This window comes from Aureobasidium pullulans, assembly GCF_000721785.1.
Source record: "Aureobasidium pullulans EXF-150 unplaced genomic scaffold scaffold_11, whole genome shotgun sequence".
Classification (NCBI taxonomy): Eukaryota; Fungi; Ascomycota; class Dothideomycetes; order Dothideales; family Saccotheciaceae; genus Aureobasidium; species Aureobasidium pullulans.
In genome coordinates this window covers 765,629-789,046 of record NW_021941031.1, presented here as the reverse complement: position 1 = coordinate 789,046, position 23,418 = coordinate 765,629, and the positions used below count along the sequence as shown (strand labels likewise).

The 23,418-nt window shown below is 52.3% G+C and overlaps 9 protein-coding genes across 9 annotated transcripts; 5 read left to right on the top strand and 4 right to left on the bottom strand.

Moving 5' to 3' along the window:
• Nucleotides 1-281: 281 nt before the first annotated feature.
• Nucleotides 282-2,194, bottom strand: M438DRAFT_406524 (uncharacterized protein; the record flags this gene model as incomplete). The annotated part of the gene is made up of 4 exons (XM_029909850.1): nucleotides 282-1,394; nucleotides 1,448-1,761; nucleotides 1,815-2,106; nucleotides 2,166-2,194. The coding sequence occupies 4 exons, from the start codon at nucleotides 2,192-2,194 to the stop codon at nucleotides 374-376; spliced, it is 1,656 nt and encodes a 551-aa protein (XP_029759792.1). The 3' UTR covers nucleotides 282-373.
• Nucleotides 2,195-2,477: 283 nt separating this feature from the next.
• M438DRAFT_275416 (Ribokinase-like protein) lies at nucleotides 2,478-3,761 on the top strand (the record flags this gene model as incomplete). Its single annotated transcript, XM_029900780.1, has 3 exons — nucleotides 2,478-2,520; nucleotides 2,719-2,985; nucleotides 3,034-3,761. 3 exons carry the CDS (start codon nucleotides 2,478-2,480, stop codon nucleotides 3,759-3,761), a joined length of 1,038 nt encoding a protein of 345 aa, XP_029759791.1.
• Nucleotides 3,762-4,027: 266 nt separating this feature from the next.
• On the top strand, nucleotides 4,028-5,792 carry M438DRAFT_275740 (ribonuclease III; the record flags this gene model as incomplete). The annotated part of the gene is made up of 2 exons (XM_029900808.1): nucleotides 4,028-4,149; nucleotides 4,565-5,792. Coding segments are annotated over 2 exons (1,350 nt in total), but the record flags the coding sequence as incomplete, so codon positions are not given.
• A 913-nt stretch (nucleotides 5,793-6,705) lies between these two features.
• On the top strand, nucleotides 6,706-7,463 carry M438DRAFT_36994 (uncharacterized protein). Its single transcript, XM_029908142.1, has one exon. The coding sequence runs from the start codon at nucleotides 7,116-7,118 to the stop codon at nucleotides 7,416-7,418; it is 303 nt and encodes a 100-aa protein (XP_029759789.1). The 5' UTR covers nucleotides 6,706-7,115; the 3' UTR covers nucleotides 7,419-7,463.
• Nucleotides 7,464-7,669: 206 nt separating this feature from the next.
• M438DRAFT_406520 (uncharacterized protein) lies at nucleotides 7,670-12,099 on the bottom strand. Its single transcript, XM_029909849.1, has 2 exons — nucleotides 11,301-12,099; nucleotides 7,670-11,248 (listed from the first exon to the last, which is right to left on the bottom strand). The coding sequence occupies exons 1-2, from the start codon at nucleotides 11,879-11,881 to the stop codon at nucleotides 8,152-8,154; spliced, it is 3,678 nt and encodes a 1,225-aa protein (XP_029759788.1). The 5' UTR covers nucleotides 11,882-12,099; the 3' UTR covers nucleotides 7,670-8,151.
• A 203-nt stretch (nucleotides 12,100-12,302) lies between these two features.
• M438DRAFT_346538 (3-oxoacyl-reductase) lies at nucleotides 12,303-14,107 on the bottom strand. The gene is made up of 3 exons (XM_029905700.1): nucleotides 13,580-14,107; nucleotides 13,313-13,525; nucleotides 12,303-12,874 (listed from the first exon to the last, which is right to left on the bottom strand). Exons 1-3 carry the CDS (start codon nucleotides 13,726-13,728, stop codon nucleotides 12,316-12,318), a joined length of 921 nt encoding a protein of 306 aa, XP_029759787.1. The 5' UTR covers nucleotides 13,729-14,107; the 3' UTR covers nucleotides 12,303-12,315.
• A 70-nt stretch (nucleotides 14,108-14,177) lies between these two features.
• Nucleotides 14,178-15,640, top strand: M438DRAFT_36987 (uncharacterized protein). Its single transcript, XM_029908134.1, has 2 exons — nucleotides 14,178-14,387; nucleotides 14,438-15,640. The coding sequence occupies exons 1-2, from the start codon at nucleotides 14,294-14,296 to the stop codon at nucleotides 15,547-15,549; spliced, it is 1,206 nt and encodes a 401-aa protein (XP_029759786.1). The 5' UTR covers nucleotides 14,178-14,293; the 3' UTR covers nucleotides 15,550-15,640.
• Nucleotides 15,641-15,731: 91 nt separating this feature from the next.
• M438DRAFT_375366 (nitrate reductase) lies at nucleotides 15,732-18,493 on the bottom strand (the record flags this gene model as incomplete). The annotated part of the gene is made up of 3 exons (XM_029908570.1): nucleotides 15,732-17,744; nucleotides 17,795-18,053; nucleotides 18,105-18,493. 3 exons carry the CDS (start codon nucleotides 18,491-18,493, stop codon nucleotides 15,732-15,734), a joined length of 2,661 nt encoding a protein of 886 aa, XP_029759785.1.
• Nucleotides 18,494-19,658: 1,165 nt separating this feature from the next.
• Nucleotides 19,659-23,127, top strand: M438DRAFT_298895 (nitrite reductase; the record flags this gene model as incomplete). The annotated part of the gene is made up of 2 exons (XM_029902008.1): nucleotides 19,659-19,804; nucleotides 19,858-23,127. The coding sequence occupies 2 exons, from the start codon at nucleotides 19,659-19,661 to the stop codon at nucleotides 23,048-23,050; spliced, it is 3,339 nt and encodes a 1,112-aa protein (XP_029759784.1). The 3' UTR covers nucleotides 23,051-23,127.
• Nucleotides 23,128-23,418: the final 291 nt, after the last annotated feature.

The following is a 23,418-nucleotide window of genomic DNA, read 5'->3' as shown; positions in this document are numbered from 1 at the left end:
GTATCCGGACCAATGTCCTACTTTTCGTTTCAACAAGAAAGTGGCGATTGAGGGCAAGTAGGTTCGCATAGATATGCAGATAAATACGGTGAAGCATACCGCAGTGATTTAAAGCACTGTCGTTAGTACTTTGACTTTGTATACACCACTGACCAGCACACTTACTTACAACACTACACACTTGACCACTTCCGACGATGAGAATCTCCCACGAGGATCATAGCGATTTACTCGGCATGGTGTGATAAGACAAACGCTCAAAATATATCGCTGTGCTATGGAAAAAAGGGCCTGCCAACAACAGCAGTAGTTCTATCTATCCTACAAATAAGATCCTGAATTTTCCGCCTTAAATTTGAAAAGGGCTGCGACTTTAGCCAGCATGCTCGACAATCTCGCTGACGAGCTTGCCATCCTTGAAGTAACTGCGGAACTGCTCGGGAAGAGGGCACTCCTTGTAGTCCTCTTGCTCGGTCTTGGGAGGCAGGTTGACGTTGATGCTCGTGCACTTGGAGGTGTAAATCTCGGTGTTCAAGCTGTCCTTGGAAAGATAGATGGCGGCACCATCGACTTGGTCGAGCATGACAGTGGGAAGGCTACCCAAGACCTGGAGGCCGAAGTTGGGACACTTGATGACATCGACGGAGGAGATGAGGTCGTCGACGACGAGGTTGGTGCGTGGACTGTTGTCGATGCTGATGGCGTTGGCCTTGCCGATCAGGCGAATGCTCGTGTTCTTGCACTTTGTGATGAGAACAGACTGGGTGACGGTGACCTCGACTTCGACGAGACCCTCGGCATCTTCAAAGTTCTCGATGATCCACTTGTTGCCGTCGAGCTCCTTCTTGGGGTCCTTCTTTGGTGCGGGTTGTGAGATACCCTTTCCGCGGATGCTGTCGGGCTTGGGCTTGAGCTCGGGGCCTCTGCTACGGCTGCGGGTGATGCTGTCTTGGCTTCCTTTTCGGTCAGTGACGGTGGAGCCAGCGCGTAGCGAAGGGTTCTTGTGTGTCATCTCGCTCTTGTCGACCTTTCTCAGACCAGACGTAACAGACTCGCCTCTGTTCAACTGATCGAAAACAGCACCCATGTCACCACCACCAGCCTTGGCGGCAGGAGCCGGACCTGGTGGAGGTGGGGGAGCAGCGTTGTCGAAAGTAGGAAGTGGTGGCGGCGGAGGAGGTGGTGGGGGGCCGCCTGCACCACCTGGGGCCGGAGCGGATTGTGAAGGAGCGGAAGTGGGAGCAGAATCGGCGGAAGCTTCCTTGAGGGCCTTTGCGAGGTCCATGCCTTGAGGGTTCCATGTGACACCGGGCGAGTAGTGGGTGCGGATGTAGGATTGGAGGTTCTTCCAGATGGAGTAGTATGATTGAACGTAGGCGACGTGCTTGGGGTCCCTGGGATGTGGTCAGCAAGATGAAGCCTGAAGCATGGAGCGGTCGTGATTCACTTCTCCTTGTATTCCTTGAGCACCCTGTTTCCGAACAATTGCACACCTCCGAGAATCTCGGCAACGTAGTCGGCGGGCTTTCCCTCAAAGACGACCCACTGCAGACCACCCATACCCTCGGCGACCATGTTCAGGTGGTCCTTGAAGGGCGAGGCACGGTTCGAGTCCTTGATCTCGGTAACGGTGCCCATCTCTTGCTGAAGGTCCTTGATGAGTTCGGAGAAAGCTGGCGAGGTCATGTCGGGCTTCTTGGCCTTGTTGGCGACGACGAGATAGTGGCGCTGAGCAGCAAATGCGCGTGAAACAGCGTGTGCCTAGAGCGTGTTAGTCGAGGTGTGGTCGAGTCGTCGGCGGGTCATGGTCGTACCTGTGTCTCAATGTTCTTATCCAGACCTGATGCAGAGTCAAGGAACTTGGCGACATGTTCGTTGATCAGGCTGTCCATGTCCTGGATGGGCTTAGGGAGACTCGGTTGCTGAGGAGCGGGCGAGGCTGCAGTCGGAGCATTGGCACCATCTTTGGCGATTCCAGGCAGTTCGGGGGCGCTGGATGAGGCGGGAAGATGGGTGGCTCCAACATCGGCGACTGTGTTGCGAGGTTGGTCGAATGAAGCCGACGAGGTAGCAATGTCCTCAAGACGGGATGTCGCTGCCTCGAGTCTGGCGACGGGCGTCAGTAACGTGTGTGGTATGAATCAACAGCATGCCGGCAGACGAACCGCTTGATCAGCGTAGTGAGGTTGTGCATGCCGAGGTTACTCGTCGTTGTCGCCATGTTGAACAAATGGAATTGGTCACTTCGTACAAGTACAAGCAGTTGGTATAAGGAAGTCAAGTCCGAGTACGGATACCCAAGTGCTACTGTATTGTTGGACCCCCGGCCTGACGCTCCGCCGATGCACGAGCCCGGAGGCCCAGACACCGAGACCAAGCCACTTCCGTCGACGCCAACTTCGACACCATCATCTCGGATCCATTCACCACCCAAACACTCTTTGTTTCGCCTTTGTCACTCTCTTGCTTTGGTCGTCATGCATCCTATTGATTTCTGTACTACGGGCATGTTCATCATTGGTAAGTGGCCACCCAGTTCTGCCTGCTCCGTCTTCGCTTCGTCTGTATGATACCGTTTCCCCGGACAAGACGTTCGTTGGACAGACAATACTCGACCACCAGTCCTGGACACTTGTCTCACAAACTATTGCTCTAGACCTGCACACGTCTTTATTGCTGAGATAGGTGCTTCCTCGAATGCTAAGTCGTCTTTCGCAGATGACATTTACCCTTCGCCCTCTGCCCCTGACCAGACTCCCTTCCTGAACATTCCTGGTGGTGCTGGGACCTATAGTGCTTTGGGTGCTCGTGTGCTCTCTCCATCACCTCAATCAAAGCGTGTTGGCTGGCTTGTAGATGCTGGTCATGACTTTCCTTCGCTGTTACGTGAAATCATAGACTCTTGGGACACTGCCATCCTTCTGAGATCGCGCGACGGCTTGACCACCAAAGGCTGGAATGGCTACGGTGCCAATGAGCATCGCGGTATGTACAAACCCTTCTTGTAAATTGCCTTACTAAACAGAAAATCAGCATTCAAGTACCTGACGCCCAAGCTTCGTATCACGGCAGAGGACTTGTCGCCCGAGTTGCTGACTGCGAAATCATTCCATTTGATCTGTGCTCCGGCGCGTTGCATTGAACTGGTTGAAGGGATCAAAACTCGAAGGGCTGAGCTTGGACAATCACTCGAAGAGCCTCTTTTCATTTGGGAACCTGTACCCGATCTCTGCGTGCCTGCCGAGTTGGACAACACCATCAAAGCGCTCGAGCATGTCGATATCATCAGTCCCAACCACGCAGAGCTATCCAATATCTTCTCAGTTGTTGGCAACACAGAATCTGGGGACGTAGATGGTCAAGTCATCGAGGACTGCAGCTCAAAGTTGCTCTCTGGCCTTTCTGCATCTCGAGCATCCAAGGTATCAGTAGTGGTCAGATCGGGCAAGGATGGGTGTTATGTCGCTTCAGCGTCCAAGAAAGCATGGCTTCCGGCATTCCACGCACCGACCCCAGACAAGGTGGTTGACCCAACAGGCGGAGGTAATGGTTTCCTTGGAGGATTGGCAATAGGCCTCGTCAGAACGGGAGATGTAGTCGAAGCATCCAAATGGGGCAACGTAGCAGCAAGCTTCATGATCGAACAAGTAGGAGTTCCAGTGTTACAAACAGAAGGAGGAAAAGAGAGGTGGAACGGAGTGGTGGTAGAAGAAAGAATGAAGGAGTACTCGATGCGATGCGAGACTGAGGGAAGCAGATAGACAGTAATGGTATTGGTCAACCTTTTGAAAAAGAAAAAAATGTACAAAGTGAAAGGCCCCGAAACTCCGAATTAAATCATGTAGACGTGCATGGGTCTACTCGTCCTTGGGTGCAAGTGTTCTCTCGTGTTCGCGAATTTGACGGCTCCAGCTGTGCGTGTGGTCAGTATGATGCTGACTCGTGGTCTGGGGGTTCGGGAAGTATGTACTATCTGCTAGGGAAGAAACGGCCCTGCTCGGGCATCTTGTAGCGGTGTTCGCGGTCGGCGCTCAAGCTGAAGAAGACAGCAGCGACGGTGAAGACGGCAAGGCCCATGACGGCAGTGTTGGCTTTCCAGTTCTTGGGTTGCGAGTACCAACCACCAGCGGGGGACCAGACGTGCTTGGGGTAGCTATGGAAAGTTAGAGGTTGTACAAGTCGAATGCGATAGCAGTTGGCAGGTGTAAAGGGTGCGGTGAGGGACAATTGAGCAGTTTTGGGGAGTGGGTGGTTGCATGGCGGAGGAGGGTTCGGAAGTGTGTCGAGACGGCGGTAGGGACTGTAGACGAGGGAAAACGTACGGGATCTTGTCGCCGGCCATTTTGAATTGCGATTGAGAGGAAGTCGAGAGAAGTGAGGAGTTGGGTGGTGTTCTGATAGACAGCTCTTCTGACGAGTCGAGTTGCTTGTCGATGGACTTCCGCTGACGGGGCCGCCAAGACATGCAATGAGGACCGTGCATGGTGGTAGTTGGTGATGTCTGGCAAAAATCTTGCCCGTCGACGACGAGGTCCAATTGCAACACCATGAAGCGCATTGCAAGTCAACACATGCGTCGCTCGCTGCTGTCGCCGCGGAATCTCCGCCTGTCATCGCCGCTATCTTCCATCTCCTCGTCTCGCCGGTGCTTCGCCCTGTCCGCCCGCCTCTCCCAGCATGCCCCCGTAACAGCGGCGCCCGCCATAGCATCCGAAGCCGTCCTCGATACTCCCTCGACCGACTCGCCAGTCGATCTTAACAAGTCGAGTCGCGCTGGTCGTGAAACCTCTCCCAAGCTCAGCGCTCTTCACGCCCGTCTCTCGCTCCCGCCGCGTTTCCCGCACGCTTCTCTAGCTCGCTGTCTCGTACATCCCTCAGCCGACCGCAATCCTCTCAACAACAATGCCTCTCTCGCTGTCCTTGGACAAGATCTTCTCGCATACTACACTGCTGAGTGGTTGATGTGTAACTACCCTCGCCTTCCCATGGAGGTCCTGTTTGCCGCCCAATACGCTTACTCTGGCCCACGTACTCTGTCCGCCATGCGCGAGGAATGGGGTGTCGAGTCTGTTGCCGCCCCTGGTCCCGAAGTCGATCCCGGTCTTTTGCAGTTCACTCGCCGCCAGGCCGGTAACGCCATGGCCGAGGGCGGTATGGCCCGCTTGAAGGATACTCAGACCTCAGACAAGAAGACTGGTACTGGCCGTGCTAATGAGCAGTGGAACTACCGCCGTGGTACCTCTTCTCGCATTGTCTACGACAATCAGTTCGGTGACCTGGCAGAGCACGCCGATAACCCTGTGACCACTGCCAACGCTTCAACCCCCCCTGGTCCTGTCACCACCGAAGAGGCTTCGGCTACCTTTATCAACGCCGTCTTCGGTGCTCTCTACTTGCACGCCGGTGCCCAAGCAACCCAGGCTTTCCACCAAGCTCATATTCTGTCGCGTCATATTCCCCTGCATACTCTCTTCTCCTTCACCCACCCAACTCGCGATCTTTCGCGCCTGTGTCTTCGTGAGGGCTTTGAGTCGCCAGTTGCCCGCCTGCTCTCCGAAACTGGCCGTCACTCTCGCAGTCCCGTCTTTGTCGTCGGTGTATACAGCGGCAGCGACAAGCTAGGAGAAGCCGCCGGCTCAAGTCTGGACGAGGCTCGTGTGCGCGCAACTGCCGCCGCTCTGCGCGCATGGTACCTCTACTCGCCCCCTCGCGACCACATTGTTCTGCCCAGTCAGTCTGCCACGACTCAATGGCGACCTCAAATGGTCGACGTTGGCGAGGTTGTTACTTGAGGATTTTAACGACATGTAAATTTCTGTACCATTAGTTATACCTGCGTCCACAGGCCAGAGGTGCCGCGGACCATACCGCTCCGATTTAGGACACCCGTTCCGCCAGCTTCTATGCTATCCAAGCATTGTATCCTGTGGCGCGCCAAAAGAGTAGGGGAGACAATTTGACTCTCCCTGGTTGTATTCTCTGCATACGGATAGGCGTCAAGGATGGTGGGCTGTCAATTTATCAGGAGTATCTATGAATCTCCCTTGAAGATCCGAGGGTTTCTGTGTGTAAATATCCATTTTTTCTTCACAAACTGTACAATCATCCATCATGTCTTGTGCCAATCTTTGTACCCAGCTGGCACCGATTCAGCCTTCTTCGCCAACAGCTCTGGATGCTCATCATCATCTACGCATTTCTGGAAATCATACCGAAGGTCCAGTCAAGTAAAGCCGAGCGATGCCGAAGCCGTCAAACACCATCTCGCGTCTCCGATGCTGAGTCACGCCCTATGAAGCACATCAGTCAACAGTACGCGAGGTGGCTTTCCATCAAGGTCGACCCTGCCGAGTTCTCCGGACCTCCACACGCCCTTGTATCAACATCACTGCATATTGCGAATTACTTCATGTAGGAATCGTACGATTCAATTCTCATCCGTCTCCCTGTCCAGCTCGCCATGCGCGGTTTCTTCTTTGCTTGCAGTCAGCTTGGTAAGCCAAAGCCCAGGAATATATACGGCATATTTGGTGGAGCTGAAGATGGTGGTGGTGACTCAGCATGGTCAACGATTGTGGGGTATCTTATTGCGGTGATTCGCTTTCGGCCTTCTTGATCCTTCTCGTTCTTGTCACAAAACAGGTCGAATGTCAGCCTATAGGGCTGATAGTCGCGTTTTCTAGTCGCGGTATGCCTACCACACGTCTGGGTCGAAACGTCAAGAAAAAGGCGTGAAGGATTGCAATCACCGCCTACCTTGTTTGTAGAGTCACAAGGGCGTAAGGTGAAGACTCAATTGAGTACACGAGGAGTCATTGTGGCTTTCTTGTTGGTTGAGCGGTTTGCCAGAATTGCATAAATAGTTAGCGGTAGGTTCTTTGTTGTTGCCTGATCATACCATCTCGAAGTAGCAGCTTTTGCAGTCGATCTAACTGTACTGTTGACCTTGTACCTGTGGATGATTGTCAGACCATTTGAATCCTTCTTCATCTTCTGTCAGATATAGTATCTGCTGCATCGCCAAGTTTGAACGACATCACAACTCTCTACCATTCTAGTCGACAAAACCACAACACAGATCCACCTGGAAATCAAACATTTATCGACTTGACAAGATGCCTTCCAACCCCTTTACCCGCCTCACATCCTCTGCTGGTTCTTCAGACACCGCCTCAATCAACACAACATCCTCCACATCATCACTGGCAAAACTGCTAAAGAGGAACCCATTCTCTTCATCCTCTTCCACCACCACCTCTGATACAACTTCGACCGCCGCCTCCACATCAGATACGACGACCAAAGCCAAACCAGACAAGAAGGAAAAGTCAGCACTATCCCCAGGAGAAAAGCAAAGGATCAAACAACAAGATCGTATGAGTATGCAGGCACTGGCGACTCATGCAGCTTTCAAGTGATGCATTTGTGCAAGACGAAGACATGTCGACAAATCCCCCGACTAGAGATAATGAGGTCTGACGGCTCTCTGAACAACGGATTGAATCGTGATTATATGGCTAGAGGTGGAAAGCAGCAGTGATGAACCACATTGGAGGATTGATAGACGTCATAAAGTGTTGAGTAGTCGAATGGAGTGGAAGGGGGAGTGAGTTGGGAGTTGAAGAAAAAGCAGTCGAGCAAGTTGCTAAGGTGATGCGTTGAAGAGTTGGTCGCGGAAGAGAGTGTGCTCCCCGAAGTAGTACGAGTAACGATAATGCTTTTAAATCTCCCGGTTCCAATTTCCCCTTCGTCCTCTCCACATGTGCCTGCCATCGTTGAATCTCGAAGGGAGTTCCAAGAAGGCAGGAGCGCACCCAACCTAACCACAAGAAGCTAAGGTTTAGACCGCTCCTTCTCTTCTGAACGAGAGGTCCAGGGGGTTACAAGAGATGCGAGGAACTCATGATAGCAGATCGAGAAGGATGAAGTGGAAAAAGGCTGCGATTTCGCTCATGTAAAACATTAAAGAACTTTCTACTCCTGATACGCCCCACCCCTACTCCTTTGTTCTTTTGTGGATATCATGCTGTGTCATTCATTCGCCGAAGGAAAAAAAAAACCCCATTTCCCATGTTCGCCGAAACCAATCGAGATTTGAAAGTCGAGGGAAGGGAAAGAAATGAAAACGTCGTGCTACCCGCTCGCACACAATCAGCCACTCCTCTCTCTACGAGCGATAAAGTAGACGATCAAATTGCGAGCACTCTCCTGCAACCCATTCTTCTCCAGCATACCCCAGAACTCGCTCTTGGGATCGCCTGGAGCAGAGGCATCAGAAGGCCAGCTCATGTGCAGTTGCGTCGCCAGCTCAACAGAAGACTTGCGCACCTCTGCATCCTTGGAGCGCAAAGACACTACAGCAACGCGACCGGCACGTTCGCCCAATTCCTTTGACAAGGGAGAAGCAGTAGCCGTGGTGGAAGCGAGCAGAGCGGCCAGATTGCGGAGAGCCAATGCCATGGCTTTATTCTTACGCACCATACTTTCATCGCCATGTCTGGCTTGAATAGCAGCAACAGCTCCGTCGAGTTCTTGCTCTTGGGTATCGTAATCGGCTTCTTGCACGCGATTCTCAAGCCACTGGATGATTGCTCTCTCGCCCTCGTCCGGGTGAATTTTAGCCACGATGTCGCTAGCCAGAGCTTCTAGATCCTTGACTAGGAGGCCAGAGCCTTCGACGTTCTGACGTGCGTCTAGTGCGCCGGTGAGGGAGCGAGAGTACCAACGTCCTGCGGCAATCCACTTTCTATAAGGTGATTGCTGTGCGTTGAGCACAGTTCTCATCACACTGGTAGCCTGTCTTCTGAGTTCTTGCGAGTGTCGGACGTTGGGGTTTGCTGCAACGTCGGAAGACTCTACAATGTACTCGAGCAGAACACTGCACAAGTCGTCGAAACGTCTGCCTTCTCCGACCGAGCCGAAGATCTCGCCGGACTCGGATGACTTTATCAACTCGAGCACTTTTCTAAATCCATGTGCATCGAGAGTGCGTCCACGGATGCGCTCGATGCCGGACATGAGCAGTTTTCTAGAGCGCAAAGTTTCCTGTGGTGTTGAGTCTTCCGTTTCCGGCACCTCGTCTCTGTTGGAGCCTTCGGCGATGGAAACTTGGCTGAACTCATTGACAGGCACCTCACTCAGGACATTGCGAGCATCTTGTGATTGCTGCACCTTTTGTGCTTCCGAAGCCTCAATACCCTCCATGAATGGATCCTCGTGGATCTGGAAAGTGGCTTCCTCAGACTGAGGAGCAGAAGGCTCGATTTGAGCTGCTGGAGCCAATGTGGGCACAGGAGATGCTCTAGCGCTTGCAGTCTTTGGTGGGCTGACTGGACGAGGGCTGGCCCGCTGACTGATAGTGATGGGCGAATCATTTCTGTCCGATGCGCGACGTGTATATTGCGGTGCTGCAGGCTGTATATCTGCGATGGGATCAACATTTGAAAGTTGCGATGGGCGACGCTCAAATGAAGGCATCTGGGTTCTGTGCACAGTGGGTAACTCCATAGTAAAGGTGTCATCCGCGATTACAGGGATCACGCTATCAACGGAGGCAGACCCGTTTAAGGTCGGTCTACGAAGTGTCGATTGTGGGGAAGTTGGAAGATGACTTCTTGTCGAGTTTGGAGAGGTGGGAAGGTGGCTCTTGTACGAGGAAGTCGGCACAAAGGAAGCAAAGTCATCTTCTTTGGGCGCTGCTGGCTGCTCCGATTTGCTGTCTCTGCTCGAGGGTCGACTTCTGTTTGCAGCTGAGCGTGGAGACAGGTATGACTGACGGAATGGACTCAGCGCCGGGCTACTTCTTTCGCCGCGGTTCTTGCTTGCAGATGTGTTGGAGACAGCCGTCGCAGTCTCTTGTCGTGGACTGGTAATGGGGCTTTTGATGGATGGTGTCTCGGGTCTGGCTAGTCTGCGGCTGGCATAAGGGTCTGCTGTAGCAGGACGAGGCAGCTCTGGACGCCTGACAGGTCGTCTCGCAGCTCCAGACATTAGTGCGTTGGGTTTGTTGCTGGTAGATGTGGAGGAAGAGGTGGAAGCAGCTGAAGGCACGCGTGCAGAAGCCGGTGGCGCGGCGGAAGGTTGACGAGCGGATAAATTGTTCGAGGACTTCGACCTCACCGTAGTTGGCGATACAGTGGCCATGGCCGAGTTGGGACGACTCTCAGCTTGTGCCTTCTTTCGCGCTGCTATGATTGCGTCTCGAACCGAAGATTTCGAGGCAGCACCTGCTCTACTCACAGTGGAGGCGCGTAAAGTCGAAGCGTGTGAAGCACCAGTAGTGGGAGCGTTTGGATTTTGTGGGTGCTTCTCAAGAGCCGTCTTTGCTTTTGGATCGAGAGTGTTCATGATGAGGTCAGCTCTGTTGGGCCAAACCTTGGCCAGAGCCCAGTAGGTGGCTCGCATGGCCTCCTTGACCTTGGGCTGAGAGTCGTTGAGGCCATGCTTTACACACTTCTCAGCAAGTTCGAGACCTCCGGTGCTTTCGAAGTGCGACTTTGCGCCAGCCTGTCTGCTGAGGATAGTGCGGAGCCAACCTGAGGCGAAAGTCCTCGGCTGAACGTTCTTGTCCTGACAGGCAACCCAAACGTGTTGCATGGTACGGATGTTGTACGATACGTATTGGTAGATGGTGTCGACAGTCTGGTTGCCGTTCTGAGCAGCAATGTTCTTTGTAGCTGCACACATCTTGATGAAGGTTTGCAGGTAGATCTCGACCATTGGGTCAAGAGCAGGACCCAGGGTTCTGGCCAGCTCTTGTACCATAAAGCAACCGTTACTTGATGTTGTCGTTCTGAGAGAAGTTGCAACCTTGATGATGCCGGCCTGCATCTGTTTCATCGAAGCCATAAACAGAGTGTGATAATCGGTGGGAGCGTTTCCTTTGAGCAGTCTTCTCATCTTGGTCACGCTCTTATCGCGGTTTCCCCAATTTTCCTCGCTCTCCCTGCCTTCGAAAAAGGGCAGCATATCGCTGAAGGTGTCTTCTAGTTCTCTTTGCGAATGGACGAAGATGGGGTCCATTGGAATCTCCTCGGGTGGCGGGGCTCGAGCGGCTTCGCTGTTGATGCTTTCGGCGAGGTGTGGATCGAGGGCAGGTAGGGAGCGAGTTGAATGTGACATGTCTGGTGCAGGCGCGGAAGCCTTGTCTGAATCGATTTGTGTAAGGATTTGAGATGCGATGCCTGTGCGTACGCCGTGCAGGTTCAACTGCTTCTTCAGGTCGGCTTTTGCGCGGTCTGGCGCATGGCTACGGGCGAATTGTTAGTGGAGCTGAAAGATGCTCAATAGGAGCGACATACCGGAAAAGGTCCACCAGAGCGCTCTTTGCTGAATCCCGCACTGCGCCGTCGTGATCCTCGAGATTGGCGACCATCAGAGGCACAAAACTCTTGAAAGGTAAGGCTTCGTCCCGGTTCATACGCACAACCCAGTGCATGGCTGCATCCTTTGCGCGTACATTTCCAGTGGGGATGACTTCATCACGGACAATGTTCTCGACGTCCTGGGGACAGAAGTGCCAGGCATCGGCGAATGCTTGCGACGCAGCGTTGCGATGGTTCTCGCGAAGGTCGCCCAATCTCTCTTGCAAAGCGACGAAGAGTTTGGGGACGTGTTGTGAAATGGCAGTACCGTCGGGGTCCTGGATCTTCAGGCGCTTAATAAGATGACCCAGCGTGGTGAAGGCAGCAGTGGCAAGGGTACTGGAGGCTTGTTGGGTCAGGGCGACTCGGAGACACTCGAAGATGATGGGTTGCGCATTGTCGGGTACTCGGTGGTGCTTGATGTCAGACTTGAGATTGTTCAGCTGGGTGAGTTTCGCATCCGACGCGGCTGAGGAGCGCTTGAGCGTCGTCAACAGAGTCGTGGCCTGCTGGTCCATGGCGGAGCGAGGCGGAGGTCGCGTGAGGGGCGGTTGTCGGAGGTCGAGGACAGTTGGCGCAAGTATCTGGCAGAGAAAGACAGAGTGGACGGGCTTTGGGCGCTGTTGTTGTCTCCCCACGCCGGAGTATAAACAACGGCTTGGAGCTGAACCTTGTAAATCCTCCCTCTGCTTTAGCCGCGATTATGCACAAACTCAGCCAGCCTATCCTTGCAGTTTCCCAGGTTTGTTTGTTTGTACCTGTTCTTTGTCTTTGTAATCAATTTCACTTGTGTTTCTCCAATGCGACGATTCGATTCTAGAAAATGTCTAGGTCTGACGCAACTTTAGTCGGTCCCGAACGGCTTTGGGCTTATCTAGCCTATCGCAAACGCCAAGCTTTTCACATCTACTCCAAACTCAGAGGAACGCATTCGAAACCATCTGATATACAACTATGTAAAAATAATACCTCCGTCAACAACTTGCGTTTGCCCGGTAATGTAGTTACTGTCGGGGCCAGCAAGGAAGGAGACCAGTTTGGCTACGTCCTCTGGCACAGACACACGACCAAGAGCAATCAACTCATCTGTATATTTCTTGATCGTTTCACCCTTCTTGATGACTTGGCCCAGATCATTGCCACGTTTCTTGCCGAGCTCCTCGTCGATCAGATCCCACATGGCTGTGCCGACAATGCCAGGTGCATACGCATTGACGGTAATATGATGTTCGGCCATTTCCATTGCATAAGCCTGTGTGAGTCCTCGGACTGCCCACTTGGACGCCGAGTAGTGCGAGAGGAGTGCGAATGGCTTGAAGGCTACAATCGATGCAGCAGCCAACATCTTGCAAGGCGCCTCTGCAGTGCCATTACCCTGTGAGATCATCTGTCGTGCTGCAGCGCTGTAGCAGTTCTGTACGCCAAATACATTGATTCGGAACATGCGTTCGAAATCTTCGGTCGTGAGGTCCAGCAACGGCTTGACTTGAGCAATTCCTGCATTGGCAATCCTGCAATCAGAAAAGTCAACGACCAATTCAACACATTCTCTCACTGCAAAAAGGTGATAATCATATGGGCAAGAGACAAAAAATACGCTCCCCCGGACAGGCTTGAACTGTCAACCTCTCGATAGCCAGTTTCGAAGAATCGAAACCTAACAGTCGAACGCGCTAGCCAATTGCGCCACGGAGGAATTGAAGAAGTTGTACTTCTCGTGGCAGGCTTGGTTGGGCCTGGTTGCGGGGTGGCGAAAACTTTGCGTATATATCGCCTCAGGTGTCCGAGCGTCTTGTGCTTTGACTGCCAACCAGCCCGAGTGCTTCAATCTGATGTGCATGATGGACAGATCCCAGCTCTTACATACTACAGCTTGCTAGGCATAACTCATGCTCGCTGTGAATACATGGAAATGATGAGAAAGGTTGTTGACAGAAGACTCGACTTACATTGTGTTCAACGGGCCAAGCTCTTTGACACTCTTTTGAATTACAGCCTCCACTTGCGAGAGGTCTGAGACATCGCCGACAGCTCCGACAGCATTGACGCCTGCTGACTTGACCTGGGAGACGACCTCATCAATGCCTTGCCTATTGGCTTCGACATCGTTGATGCATAGATTGTAGCCGTCCTGGGCCAAACGGAGAGCGATCGCCTTGCCGCTGTCTTGCGTGTCAGCATTGGGAAGCAAGATTGGAGTCAACATGGTCAATCACATTCCACGACTCGCACCAGTGACAATGGCTGTCCTCTTGTCCTCTCTTTGGAGGGTGCTTGCAAAGGTCCTGGCCTGAGAGGTAATGAGGGACGTCCTAGCGGAGTTTACAGCTTGCCAGGCTGCTCTAGAGGCGATTCGTGCGACCATGATAAGCTATGGGCTTATGGGATGAAGCTGTTCAACGAGTAGAAGCTACAGGGAATTGGAGGTCTGAGAGCTGGCGAAGAAGTAGAGAAGAGTAGGAAAGCGAGGAAAGGCAAGACCGGACAGTTATGTGAGAGACGGGGTTACGGAAAGACAAGCAGGGCACAGCTAGGTGACCCCTCTCCAAGAGGCAGTTGAGGATTCACATGAACGGAATGATTTCATTCGGAATAGCGATCTGGTGAGCTGAAGGAGGAGAGATGCATGCCCCGCATCTTGGCCAGCAATAGCAGTCATCCGGGGTTGCGGGAGGAAGACGATGATCCGGAATCTCATAGCTCGTGGTGTGTTTGTCCGAAAGACGAGAGAGATGAGGCAGATGGTGGATGGTAGATGCGGGGTTCCACCTGTGTGGCTACTAGCTGCTTGTAGGTAGGAAGCATTGGTAATTCTAGGAAGGAAGGTGGAGCGAGAGATTGATTAGATACAGCCAACTCGGGGGTTTCGGGCTAACAAGCAAGTCGTCTTTGTTTTGGTCGGCGACAATTGCAGCGTGACAGGATCCAGAATGTCTAGACTTGGAGGAGCAGCGAGCAGTCGCAACTTGAGTCTGACAGAAGAGCTCGAAAGGCTTGAACAGTCAATCACCTTGACGCTACAGGGTGGGTTGAATTGATTCTCAATGTCTGGCTAGGATTGACGTGTTTGGCAGAAATCGACCACAACTTCAGCAAGGCGCATCGCATTGTAACATCAAGCATTCTACCCGTTGTCGACCAATATGCCCAGCACTCTCGCGATGTTTGGGAAGGCTCCCGCTTCTGGAAGCAGTTCTTCGAGGCATCGGCCAACGTCTCCCTGTCGGGCTACCAGGAGGGCGCATTAGAGGAGGATGTCTCCCAAAACGACACAACCGCCCAGGAGACTAGCTACGATCATGACGCGTCAGTAGAGGACCTCGCCGACCGAACCACGACTCCTACGGGCCATGATTACGCTCACGACCAAGATGACGAGACGTCCATCATCGACTCTCCTTCAAACACAACCGGCGTCCACAGCACTCCTCAGATCAAAACCAAGCCCAAACACTTCGCTTCCCCTTCGCCCGTCAAGCCGCAGTTGTCAGATCAGATCAGCACACCTATGCGCGACTTGAACTTCCAGTCATCATCTCCATTCGAGCCCCCTTCAGCCTACCAGCCTTCAACCGCCCAGCGCCAACAGAACCCCGACCCCTTGATGCATCGCATCATGGACCGCAACTTCCGCATCCAGGCTACTCCACACACTGCTCGCAAGCAACAGCGTCCCGCTCCGATCGAAACCCCTGCCACTGCTCAGCAGTCCCACACTCAGACCCGCACTCGCAACTTGTTTGCCGACAGCAGTCCCATGAGCAGTCCCGAGATGGCTGCTCCACAATTGCGCTCCGACCTATTCTCTCCTCAGAAGTCTCCCAGAAAGACCTACCAGCCGCCAACCACCCCCGGTATCTCTGTTCAAACTCCTGGTCGCGACATCATGACTAGCACTGGCCGTGCTTTGTTTACAGACACCAAGGACAAAACCACCCGCACCCTCTGGGAATCTGACAGTGATGGCGACGACGACTTTAGTATCAGTCCTCCTAAGACCATGCAGTTCCACGTTCCTCAGTCCCGTCTCATGCAGACACCAGCAAGAGAAGCAAGCAGGATCATCGTCGACGACTTGTTGGCTACTGCCGGCGCTGACCGTACCGAGTCCATTGAGGGTGATAGTGTCCCCGATATCAGCCCGGGTCTCGTCAGGAGAAAGTGGGACGATGATGATACTTTCTAAGACACCTGTTCTGGAGATACACTTTCAATACTAGTAAAATTATCACTTGCTTGGAAGATATTGCTTGTTCGGCGCCGTGGTCGCGTAAGATGCCGCCGTACTACAACTCCCATGTCCCCAGTTATACCCCGCCCAAGTACGCCGTAACCATACATAATAAACAAAAGACCTTGATCACTCAACTAGAAGAACAGCAACTCATCATCGCGCCAGCCTTGATTCAACAAGGCAGCATGGCAACTCTTTTCCAGCGCCTCGGGTCCACAGATCAATACCAACGCTTGTTCGGTCGGATCCAGCTTGAGCACTTCTTTGCTGGCGTGTTCGGCGAGTAGCGGGGCAGCGATGCGTCCCCTGAGACCATCCCACTCATCTGGGGCTTGAGTGAGCGTGTACAAGAGTTTTGCTTTGTGCTCATTGTCCTTGGCAAATTGGTCCAGCTCGCCCTTGCACAGGATGTCTTCGACAAGACGATTGCCGTCAAGAACTGTGCATTTTGTCTTGTCATCAGCATCCTGCATGACTGCACGGAACACTTGGTAGATAGGTGTGACGCCTGATCCACCACAGATCATGACGAATTGTGAGATCTGGCGTGTGACACCATTGACGGCACAGAGACCTTGACTCAAGTACTCGAATTTGCCTATCGGGCCTTTGAAGTCGACGAAGTGGCCAATAGGTAAAGAATCCAAGGCTGTCGACATCTTTCCTCCTTCTTGCGTGCCGTTCTTGAAGTAAACCTTGATCAAAATGTCCACAAAGCCCTTCTCGGCTGTCTCGGAGATTGGTGTGTAGGATCGGATGATGGCCTCGCGTGTCACTGGATCGCGCAAACGCATCATGAGATGTTGACCAGTGGGGAGGCCGAGTCGCTGGTCCTCAGTCTCGAGCTTGAATCTGAAGACACGACTGTCCCAGGATACCGTGGTCTTTGACTGCAAAATTGCTTTCTTCCATGTGCGTGAATTCAAGAAGAATTCCGATGGTGTTGCATTCTCGTCTGGTTGGACCTCCTCACCGCTCAGTGCTTGTTTGCCTTCTTCGTCCAGAGTGCCGATGTGATAGTCCGGCATCATGGCTTTTGCAGTCTCACTGTGGATAGCCATGAACTCGTCGGTGCTGTCCAACCCAGCTGCTGAAACGATACTCTGTGCACCTCCAGGATGTCCTTCCAAGAACGCCGTGCCATCGTAAACTTCTCCATTCACAACGAACCATGGCTCTTTCTCCGTGTCGTGTTTGCGCAAATCGTCAATCGTGATCTTTTTGTCTATTCCGTCCTTGATCATCTTGACCTCTTGTGCCGCTTCTGTAACAGGCTCCGGTGCTTCGGAGCTTCCGAGTTGTTCGCCCCAGTAGCCGTTGGCGAGGTTGCCTCCTAACTTCTTCACTCTTTCCATCCAGCCGCCAGGCATCAGAGCGGGTTGAGTGGGATGCTCGAAACGCAGATAGTCGTTCTCGCGATGGATGGCAATGCGGAACCAAGGATTGTTCATCATACCCAGAACACTCCAGTACATGTCGCGAGGCTGCACGTTCATACTCTCATCCATAGCTCGGCACATGATGTCTTTTGCGTCTTTCAGGTCATCGACCGGGATATCGATGTTCCAGAATGCCCAGGAAAAGCAGCTTTCTCTCCACTCCATGTCCAGTCTGCCACCGTAAAGGTCAACTGGGCCAGCGTCGCGGTACCTGTCTTCTGCGTAGTCGACATTGGCCAGACGCCAGCTCTTGCCTTTGTCCAAGGTAACCTCCACACGAGTGATTCGTCGACCACCGCCACCATATGCGTATCCTTTGACTCGATAGTTTTGTGGTGCGCCAACTATGCATAGTTGCTCTTCATGCACCGGGTGTGCCATAGCGGAGTTGGTCGAGAGATCATAGATGGCATATCGCTCATCCATCCACCAGTCCTTGTTGTTGGCCGATTCTTCTGGCGACACGGTGGTTGGCAGCACTCGGTTGTCGTAAATGTGGTACCAGTTGTCGCTAGGCTTGTCGGTGATGATGAGCTTCTTGAGCCATTTCACGCTACGGCCTCCGATTTGGCCAGGAATGATGGCTCGTAAAGGTTTGCCGTGGTCTGGCGTCAGCATTTCGCCGTTCATCTTGTACGCCAGCATCATGCCTCTGTTGGGATCCAACGCCCAATTGAGCTTGACAGAGGTTCCGTAGTATCCATTGGGCTGTCACGATTAGTACAAGCTTCAATGTTGAACATGCAGAAGCGTCTCACCAATTTGTCAGCACCCTCCATACACACATATCTTGCTCCTCTCTTTAGTCCGGCCTTCTTCAAAATCTCATGCATCATAACACCAGTCCACAGTGCATTGGAAACACCAGCTGCACCCCAAGAAAAGCCTTTGGTCTTACGAACAACATTCTGCTCCTTTCGTCTATTACCAGCACAGACGAGAGTTACAGGACATGTGATCTGGTCATATTCTCTGACAAGGTCTTTGAATTTGATTGTGAGTGGGTTTTGAACAAGTCTAGCATCATTTAGTGACAACCTCCTTGGATCTCGCAAGAAATATCCTTACCCTTCTACTGTGAACTCCCAATCGGGGATGTCTGCGTCGTTGACCTGGGGAACGGGACCGTGGTTTCTCACATAGAAAAGCTCCGGACTTGTCAACCATCCTTCGTTGTAAAGATCTGTGAGAGGGGCTTCACAGTTGAACGGGTGGGCTCCAGTCAGTCGAATCAGTCGTGGGTCTCGTGGGAGCCATCCATCTGGTGTCTTGTGGTCTAGCGGATTGATCTCGGTGGGTGGGTGTGATGGTGGTGGCAAAGCGAAATCTGTTGATTCTACTTTGCCGCTTGATTTCTCCGAATCACTCAGATCTGAATCTGGCGGTGTTGGTGGAAAGTCCGCAGATACCCTTCGGAGATGCACACGCTCTTCCTCTGTTGCTTGAACGGCGGCCATCTTGAAGGTCCAATCTTGCAAGAAATTTCAAGGATAGATGCTGGACAAAATCGGGGCACGAGAAACCAAGAAAGAATGTTGTAGGTATGGATTGAGTTCTGTTTTGGATATGATTGTGCAACGAGGACCGATTTACGAAATCAGAATAAAACGAAAATGTCCCCGGAGAAAGGCTGACCACAAGAATGCCTACAATTTAGATGCCAAGAACGGTCAAAGGCTTCACATTCGTCATACCGGCATGTCCAGACATGTTGTGGGCGGAGAAGCAGAAAAAGAGCCTCACTAAACTACGATCACAAGTTACCGCGGAATTGTTTGTGCTGCAACCGGGTCAAGGAGGTACCGCTGTCAGCATGTCTGTGGGACGTGGGTGGTTGAGATTGAGCAGAGATAAGGCTGTCTGTTTGCGGGATAGCGTCAAAAGCGAGAGCCAACATGCTGCTCTGCCCGATGCACCCGTTTTCGAGATGGGATTCTCCAGTCTTGCTCCTTTACAAGTAATTGCTTCTACCCGCACTCGAAGACGAGCTTCAGACGTCGATAAAGAGGACCAATGGTCCAGCATCAGCTTATCAGTGGTACATTGTTGAGCAGGTGAAGTCCAAAAAAGACTCTGCGCTTAAAGACTACTTTGCCAATCGGTCTGCTGTGATTGGTTGCATCCAGTCTTGTCAGGGTTCCTTAAACTTCTTTTCTTCTTTGCCGACAATGCTCCTTTATCGTCCTTATCAGTGTTGCTCCAGCTTAGTGCATCTCCACGTTCACGACCCGTTTCCGCCCTCGACGATCTTATCCGAGGAGAAAGACATTGATGTCGCCGTGCAGGTGTTTTTTGTTTGGTAATCGCGACCTTCGTGTTTGGCCACGTCCCGCTGAACGCTGACCAGGTGTTGCTTCTCCGGCCGCCGCGGCACACGTTTATGCCATGGCATTTGCTGGGCTTGCATGTGCTCCAGTAGGCGGGGAGGCAAGATATCATGTTGATAGATAGCTCTGTATGGCAAGGCAGGTCCATAAACCCTCTGTTTCCCATCTCTATCTTTGGCTTCTACTATCTTGTGATACTCCTGTTTCTGCTCTACACCACTTCCACGCCAGCGTCGCTGCTGTGCTTTACTAATACATTTTCACCTGTGCTTGGCCAGTTACACTACTCGCCAACATGAGTAACAGCGAATGGAACGATGCTGAGGCAAACCTCCTCCCGGAGAAGGTTGAGGAGTTGGAGCTCAAAGGAGAGCTGCCCAAAGACACGAAGAGGAAACGAATTGTAGTGGTTGGTTTGGGCATGGTCGGTGTTGCATTCATGTGAGTATCGCGTGGTCCAAGTCACATTGCATACGCTGACTTCCTCCCTACAGAGAAAAGCTTATGAAGTTCGACGTAAAACGACGAGAGTACGACATCATCGTCATCGGAGAAGAAGCACACCTCGCATACAACAGAGTTGGCTTGACCAGCTTCTTCCAACATCGAGAAGTCGAAAACCTATACCTCAACCCCAAGGAGTGGTACTCATCAATGCCCGAGGGCTCGTTAAACTACCACCTCAACACCAAAGTCACATCCATAAACTCAGAGGAAAAGAAGGTGGAAACATCACAAGGCACTACTGTGCCCTACGACATTCTGGTCCTCGCAACTGGATCCGACGCTGTTCTCCCTCGCCACACTCCTGGACATGATGCGAAAGGCGTATTCGTATATCGCACAATCGAGGATCTGGAAAAGCTCATTGCATATTCCGCCACGAAGAATGGATCAGTCGGTGCAGTAGTCGGTGGTGGTCTTCTAGGCCTTGAAGCCGCCAAAGCCATGATGGATCTCGAGGAGTTCAGCAAAGTCAAGCTCATCGAGAGAAATCGTTGGGTGCTGAGTAGACAGCTGGACGGTGATGCTGGTGGCATGGTTGTTGAGCAAGTCCGAGCTTTGGGCTTGGATGTGCTTCTCAGCAAACGTGTTGGAAAGATCAACGTCGACGATAGCAACAGTGTCACTGGTGTGACCTTCGAGGATGGTGAGCAAATGGACTGCACATGCATCTGTTTCGCCATTGGTATCAAGGCTCGTGATGAGCTTGCCCGCGCGGCAGGTATCAAGTGCGCTGACAGAGGAGGTGGCATCGTTGTCAACAACGACCTTTCTACTTCAACGCCAGACATTTACGCCATTGGAGAGTGTGCTAGCTGGGAGAGCCAAACCTTTGGTCTCATTGCACCCGGTGTCGAGATGGCCGATGTCCTTGCCTTCAACCTTACACAAGCCAAGTCTCATGCATACCGACAATTCAAGCGACCGGATCTCAGCACTAAGTTGAAGTTGCTCGGCGTTGAGGTTGCCAGTTTTGGTGATTTCTTCGCCGACCGTGACGGTCCGCAGATGCTTCCCGCCAGACGCGGTGCTGGAAAGAAGGAAGGCACCACCGATCAAGAGGACCAAGTCAAGAAGCTTACTGAGGGACCCGCCCCGCCTCCGGTTAAAGCTCTCACCTACAAGGATCCCTTCAACCAAGTTTATAAGAAGTACCTCTTCACCACCGATGGAAAGTACTTGCTTGGTGGTATGATGATCGGAGACACCAAAGACTATGTCAAGTTGGTGCCTATGGTCAAGAACCAAAAAGCTCTTGAAGTCTCCCCTAGCGAATTCATCATTGGCGCAAGCAAGGGCGACGACGATGCCGACGATCTTGCAGATGACACCCAGATCTGTTCTTGCCACAACGTGCTCAAGGGAGATGTCACCAAGGCAGTCAAGGATGGTACTTGCAAAACCATCGGAGACGTCAAGACATGCACCAAGGCCGGCTCTGGTTGCGGTGGCTGTATGCCCCTGGTTCAAACCATCTTCAACAAGACCATGGCATCTATGGGTAACGAGGTTAAGAACCATCTTTGCCCACATTTCGAGTACTCTCGTGCCGACCTCTTCAACATCATATACGTCAAGCAATTGAAGAGCTTCGCGGAGATTATGAAGCACTGTGGAAAAGACCCCGAGTCACTGGGCTGTGAAGGCTGCAAGCCCACTATCGGAAACATCACTGCTTCTCTGTTCAATAAACACATCCTTGAGAAGGACGGTCGTGGTCTTCAGGATACAAACGATAAATTCCTTGCCAACATCCAACGAAATGGCACGTTCTCCGTCGTCCCTCGTGTGTCAGGAGGTGAGATCACAGCCGACAAACTCATCATCATCGGAACTGTCGCCAAGAAGTACAACCTGTACTGCAAGATCACTGGTGGTCAGCGCATCGACATGTTTGGTGCTCGCAAGCAGGACCTTCCTGCAATCTGGCAGGAGCTGATTGATGGTGGCATGGAGTCAGGTCATGCCTACGCCAAGTCACTGCGTACTGTCAAGTCCTGTGTTGGAACTACCTGGTGCCGCTTCGGTATCGGTGACTCTGTCGGTATGGCTGTTCGCCTTGAAGAGCGTTACAAGTCTATCCGCGGACCTCACAAAATCAAGGGTGGTGTCAGTGGTTGTGTGCGTGAGTGTGCTGAGGCACAAAACAAGGACTTCGGTCTTATTGCCACAGAGAAGGGCTTCAACATCTTCGTCGGTGGTAATGGTGGTGCGAAGCCTAGACACAGCGAGCTTTTGGCCAAGGACGTTCCTCCGGATGATGTTATTCCTATCCTTGACCGCTACCTCTCCTTCTACATCCGCACTGCAGATAAGCTCCAGAGAACAGCTCGCTGGATTGAGAACCTTCCCGGTGGTATCAAGTACTTGCAAGAAGTCGTTCTCGAAGACAAACTCGGCATCTGCGCCGACCTTGAGCAACAAATGGAGCAACTCGTTGGCTCCTTTTTCTGCGAATGGACAGAGGTCCTCAAAGACCCCGAACGTGTAAAACAGTTCTCCCAATTCGCCAACACAGAAGAAGGCGTTCAAACCGTCGAGGACGTCCAGGAACGCGACCAGCACCGTCCAACCTACTGGCCCAAGGACTCCATCACCACCGACTTCCGCGGCACAAAGTGGACAGATCTAGCATGGCAACCTCTCGCTCGCTCCGATCAATTCCAAGACACTGCAACCGGCAGTTCGCTAGCGGTCAAGCGTGGCGACACACAGTTGGCCATCTTCAAGGTCAAGGGCCAATACTACGCCACTCAGCAAATGTGTCCCCACAAGCGCGCCTTCGTCCTCAGCGACGGTCTCATCGGCGACGACTTCAAGACAAACAAGCTCTGGGTCAGCTGTCCCTACCACAAGCGCAACTACGAACTCAGCGGCGCCGACGCAGGAAAATGCGGCAACGACGAGAGCGTGAACATTGCCACTTTCCCCGTCGAGGCCCGTGAAGACGGTAACGTCTATGTCAAGCTGCCTCCTGTAGAGGAACTTGACTCTGTGTTGGGAACTAGCAATTTTGTGGTCAAGAAGGAGGGCGAAGAAAAGCCTTTCGAGAAGTTGGACAAGAAGATTCTCAAGGGTCAGAAGGGCAAGTTTGTCAGTCACTTGGAGAACGGCATGGGTATGAAGGCAAAGGCCAATGCTATCCTTGCTGGTGGCGAGAGAAGTGGTGGTATGGACTGGTAGCTTGCAAAGCATACTTGCTAGAGATGATTTGACGACTTTTGAGCATTGGGTTGGTGTTTTTAGTGGATGATGGGAGTAATACAGATGATATCACTTTTGCATAGTTTTGTATTTCCTTCATAGACAAATTACATTTCATTGATCTACCAAAATCAGACTCTTTTTCTCAATGCAATGTTGACTTCTTTCTATACCCTGATTCCTGTTGTCATCTGTGCCCCGTCACCCCTTCCTTTATTTTCCATCTGCGATCGCTGTATGACAAACAGAGTCCCTGATCATTTACAGGACGACTCAACCATTCTCAAAATGGTCTTCAATGGAGAAATTCGCCTTGATTTCATGCATTTTGACACGTGTGTGTGACC

Excerpts from the sequence above, each read along its gene's own strand:
- M438DRAFT_36987 (XM_029908134.1), top strand. The coding sequence starts at position 14,294 with ATGTCTAGACTTGGAGGAGCAGCGAGCAGTCGCAACTTGAGTCTGACA. Across the intron at positions 14,388-14,437 it reads AATCACCTTGACGCTACAGG|AAATCGACCACAACTTCAGC; the intron begins GTGGGTTGAATT and ends CGTGTTTGGCAG.
- M438DRAFT_406520 (XM_029909849.1), bottom strand. The coding sequence starts at position 11,881 with ATGGACCAGCAGGCCACGACTCTGTTGACGACGCTCAAGCGCTCCTCA. Across the intron at positions 11,249-11,300 it reads GCTCTGGTGGACCTTTTCCG|CCATGCGCCAGACCGCGCAA; the intron begins GTATGTCGCTCC and ends ATTCGCCCGTAG.
- M438DRAFT_346538 (XM_029905700.1), bottom strand. The coding sequence starts at position 13,728 with ATGGTCGCACGAATCGCCTCTAGAGCAGCCTGGCAAGCTGTAAACTCC. Across the intron at positions 13,526-13,579 it reads ACTGGTGCGAGTCGTGGAAT|CGGCAAGGCGATCGCTCTCC; the intron begins GTGATTGACCAT and ends CACGCAAGACAG. Across the intron at positions 12,875-13,312 it reads CTTGGCCCGTTGAACACAAT|GATTGCCAATGCAGGAATTG; the intron begins GTAAGTCGAGTC and ends TTCTGATTGCAG.
- M438DRAFT_36994 (XM_029908142.1), top strand. The coding sequence starts at position 7,116 with ATGCCTTCCAACCCCTTTACCCGCCTCACATCCTCTGCTGGTTCTTCA.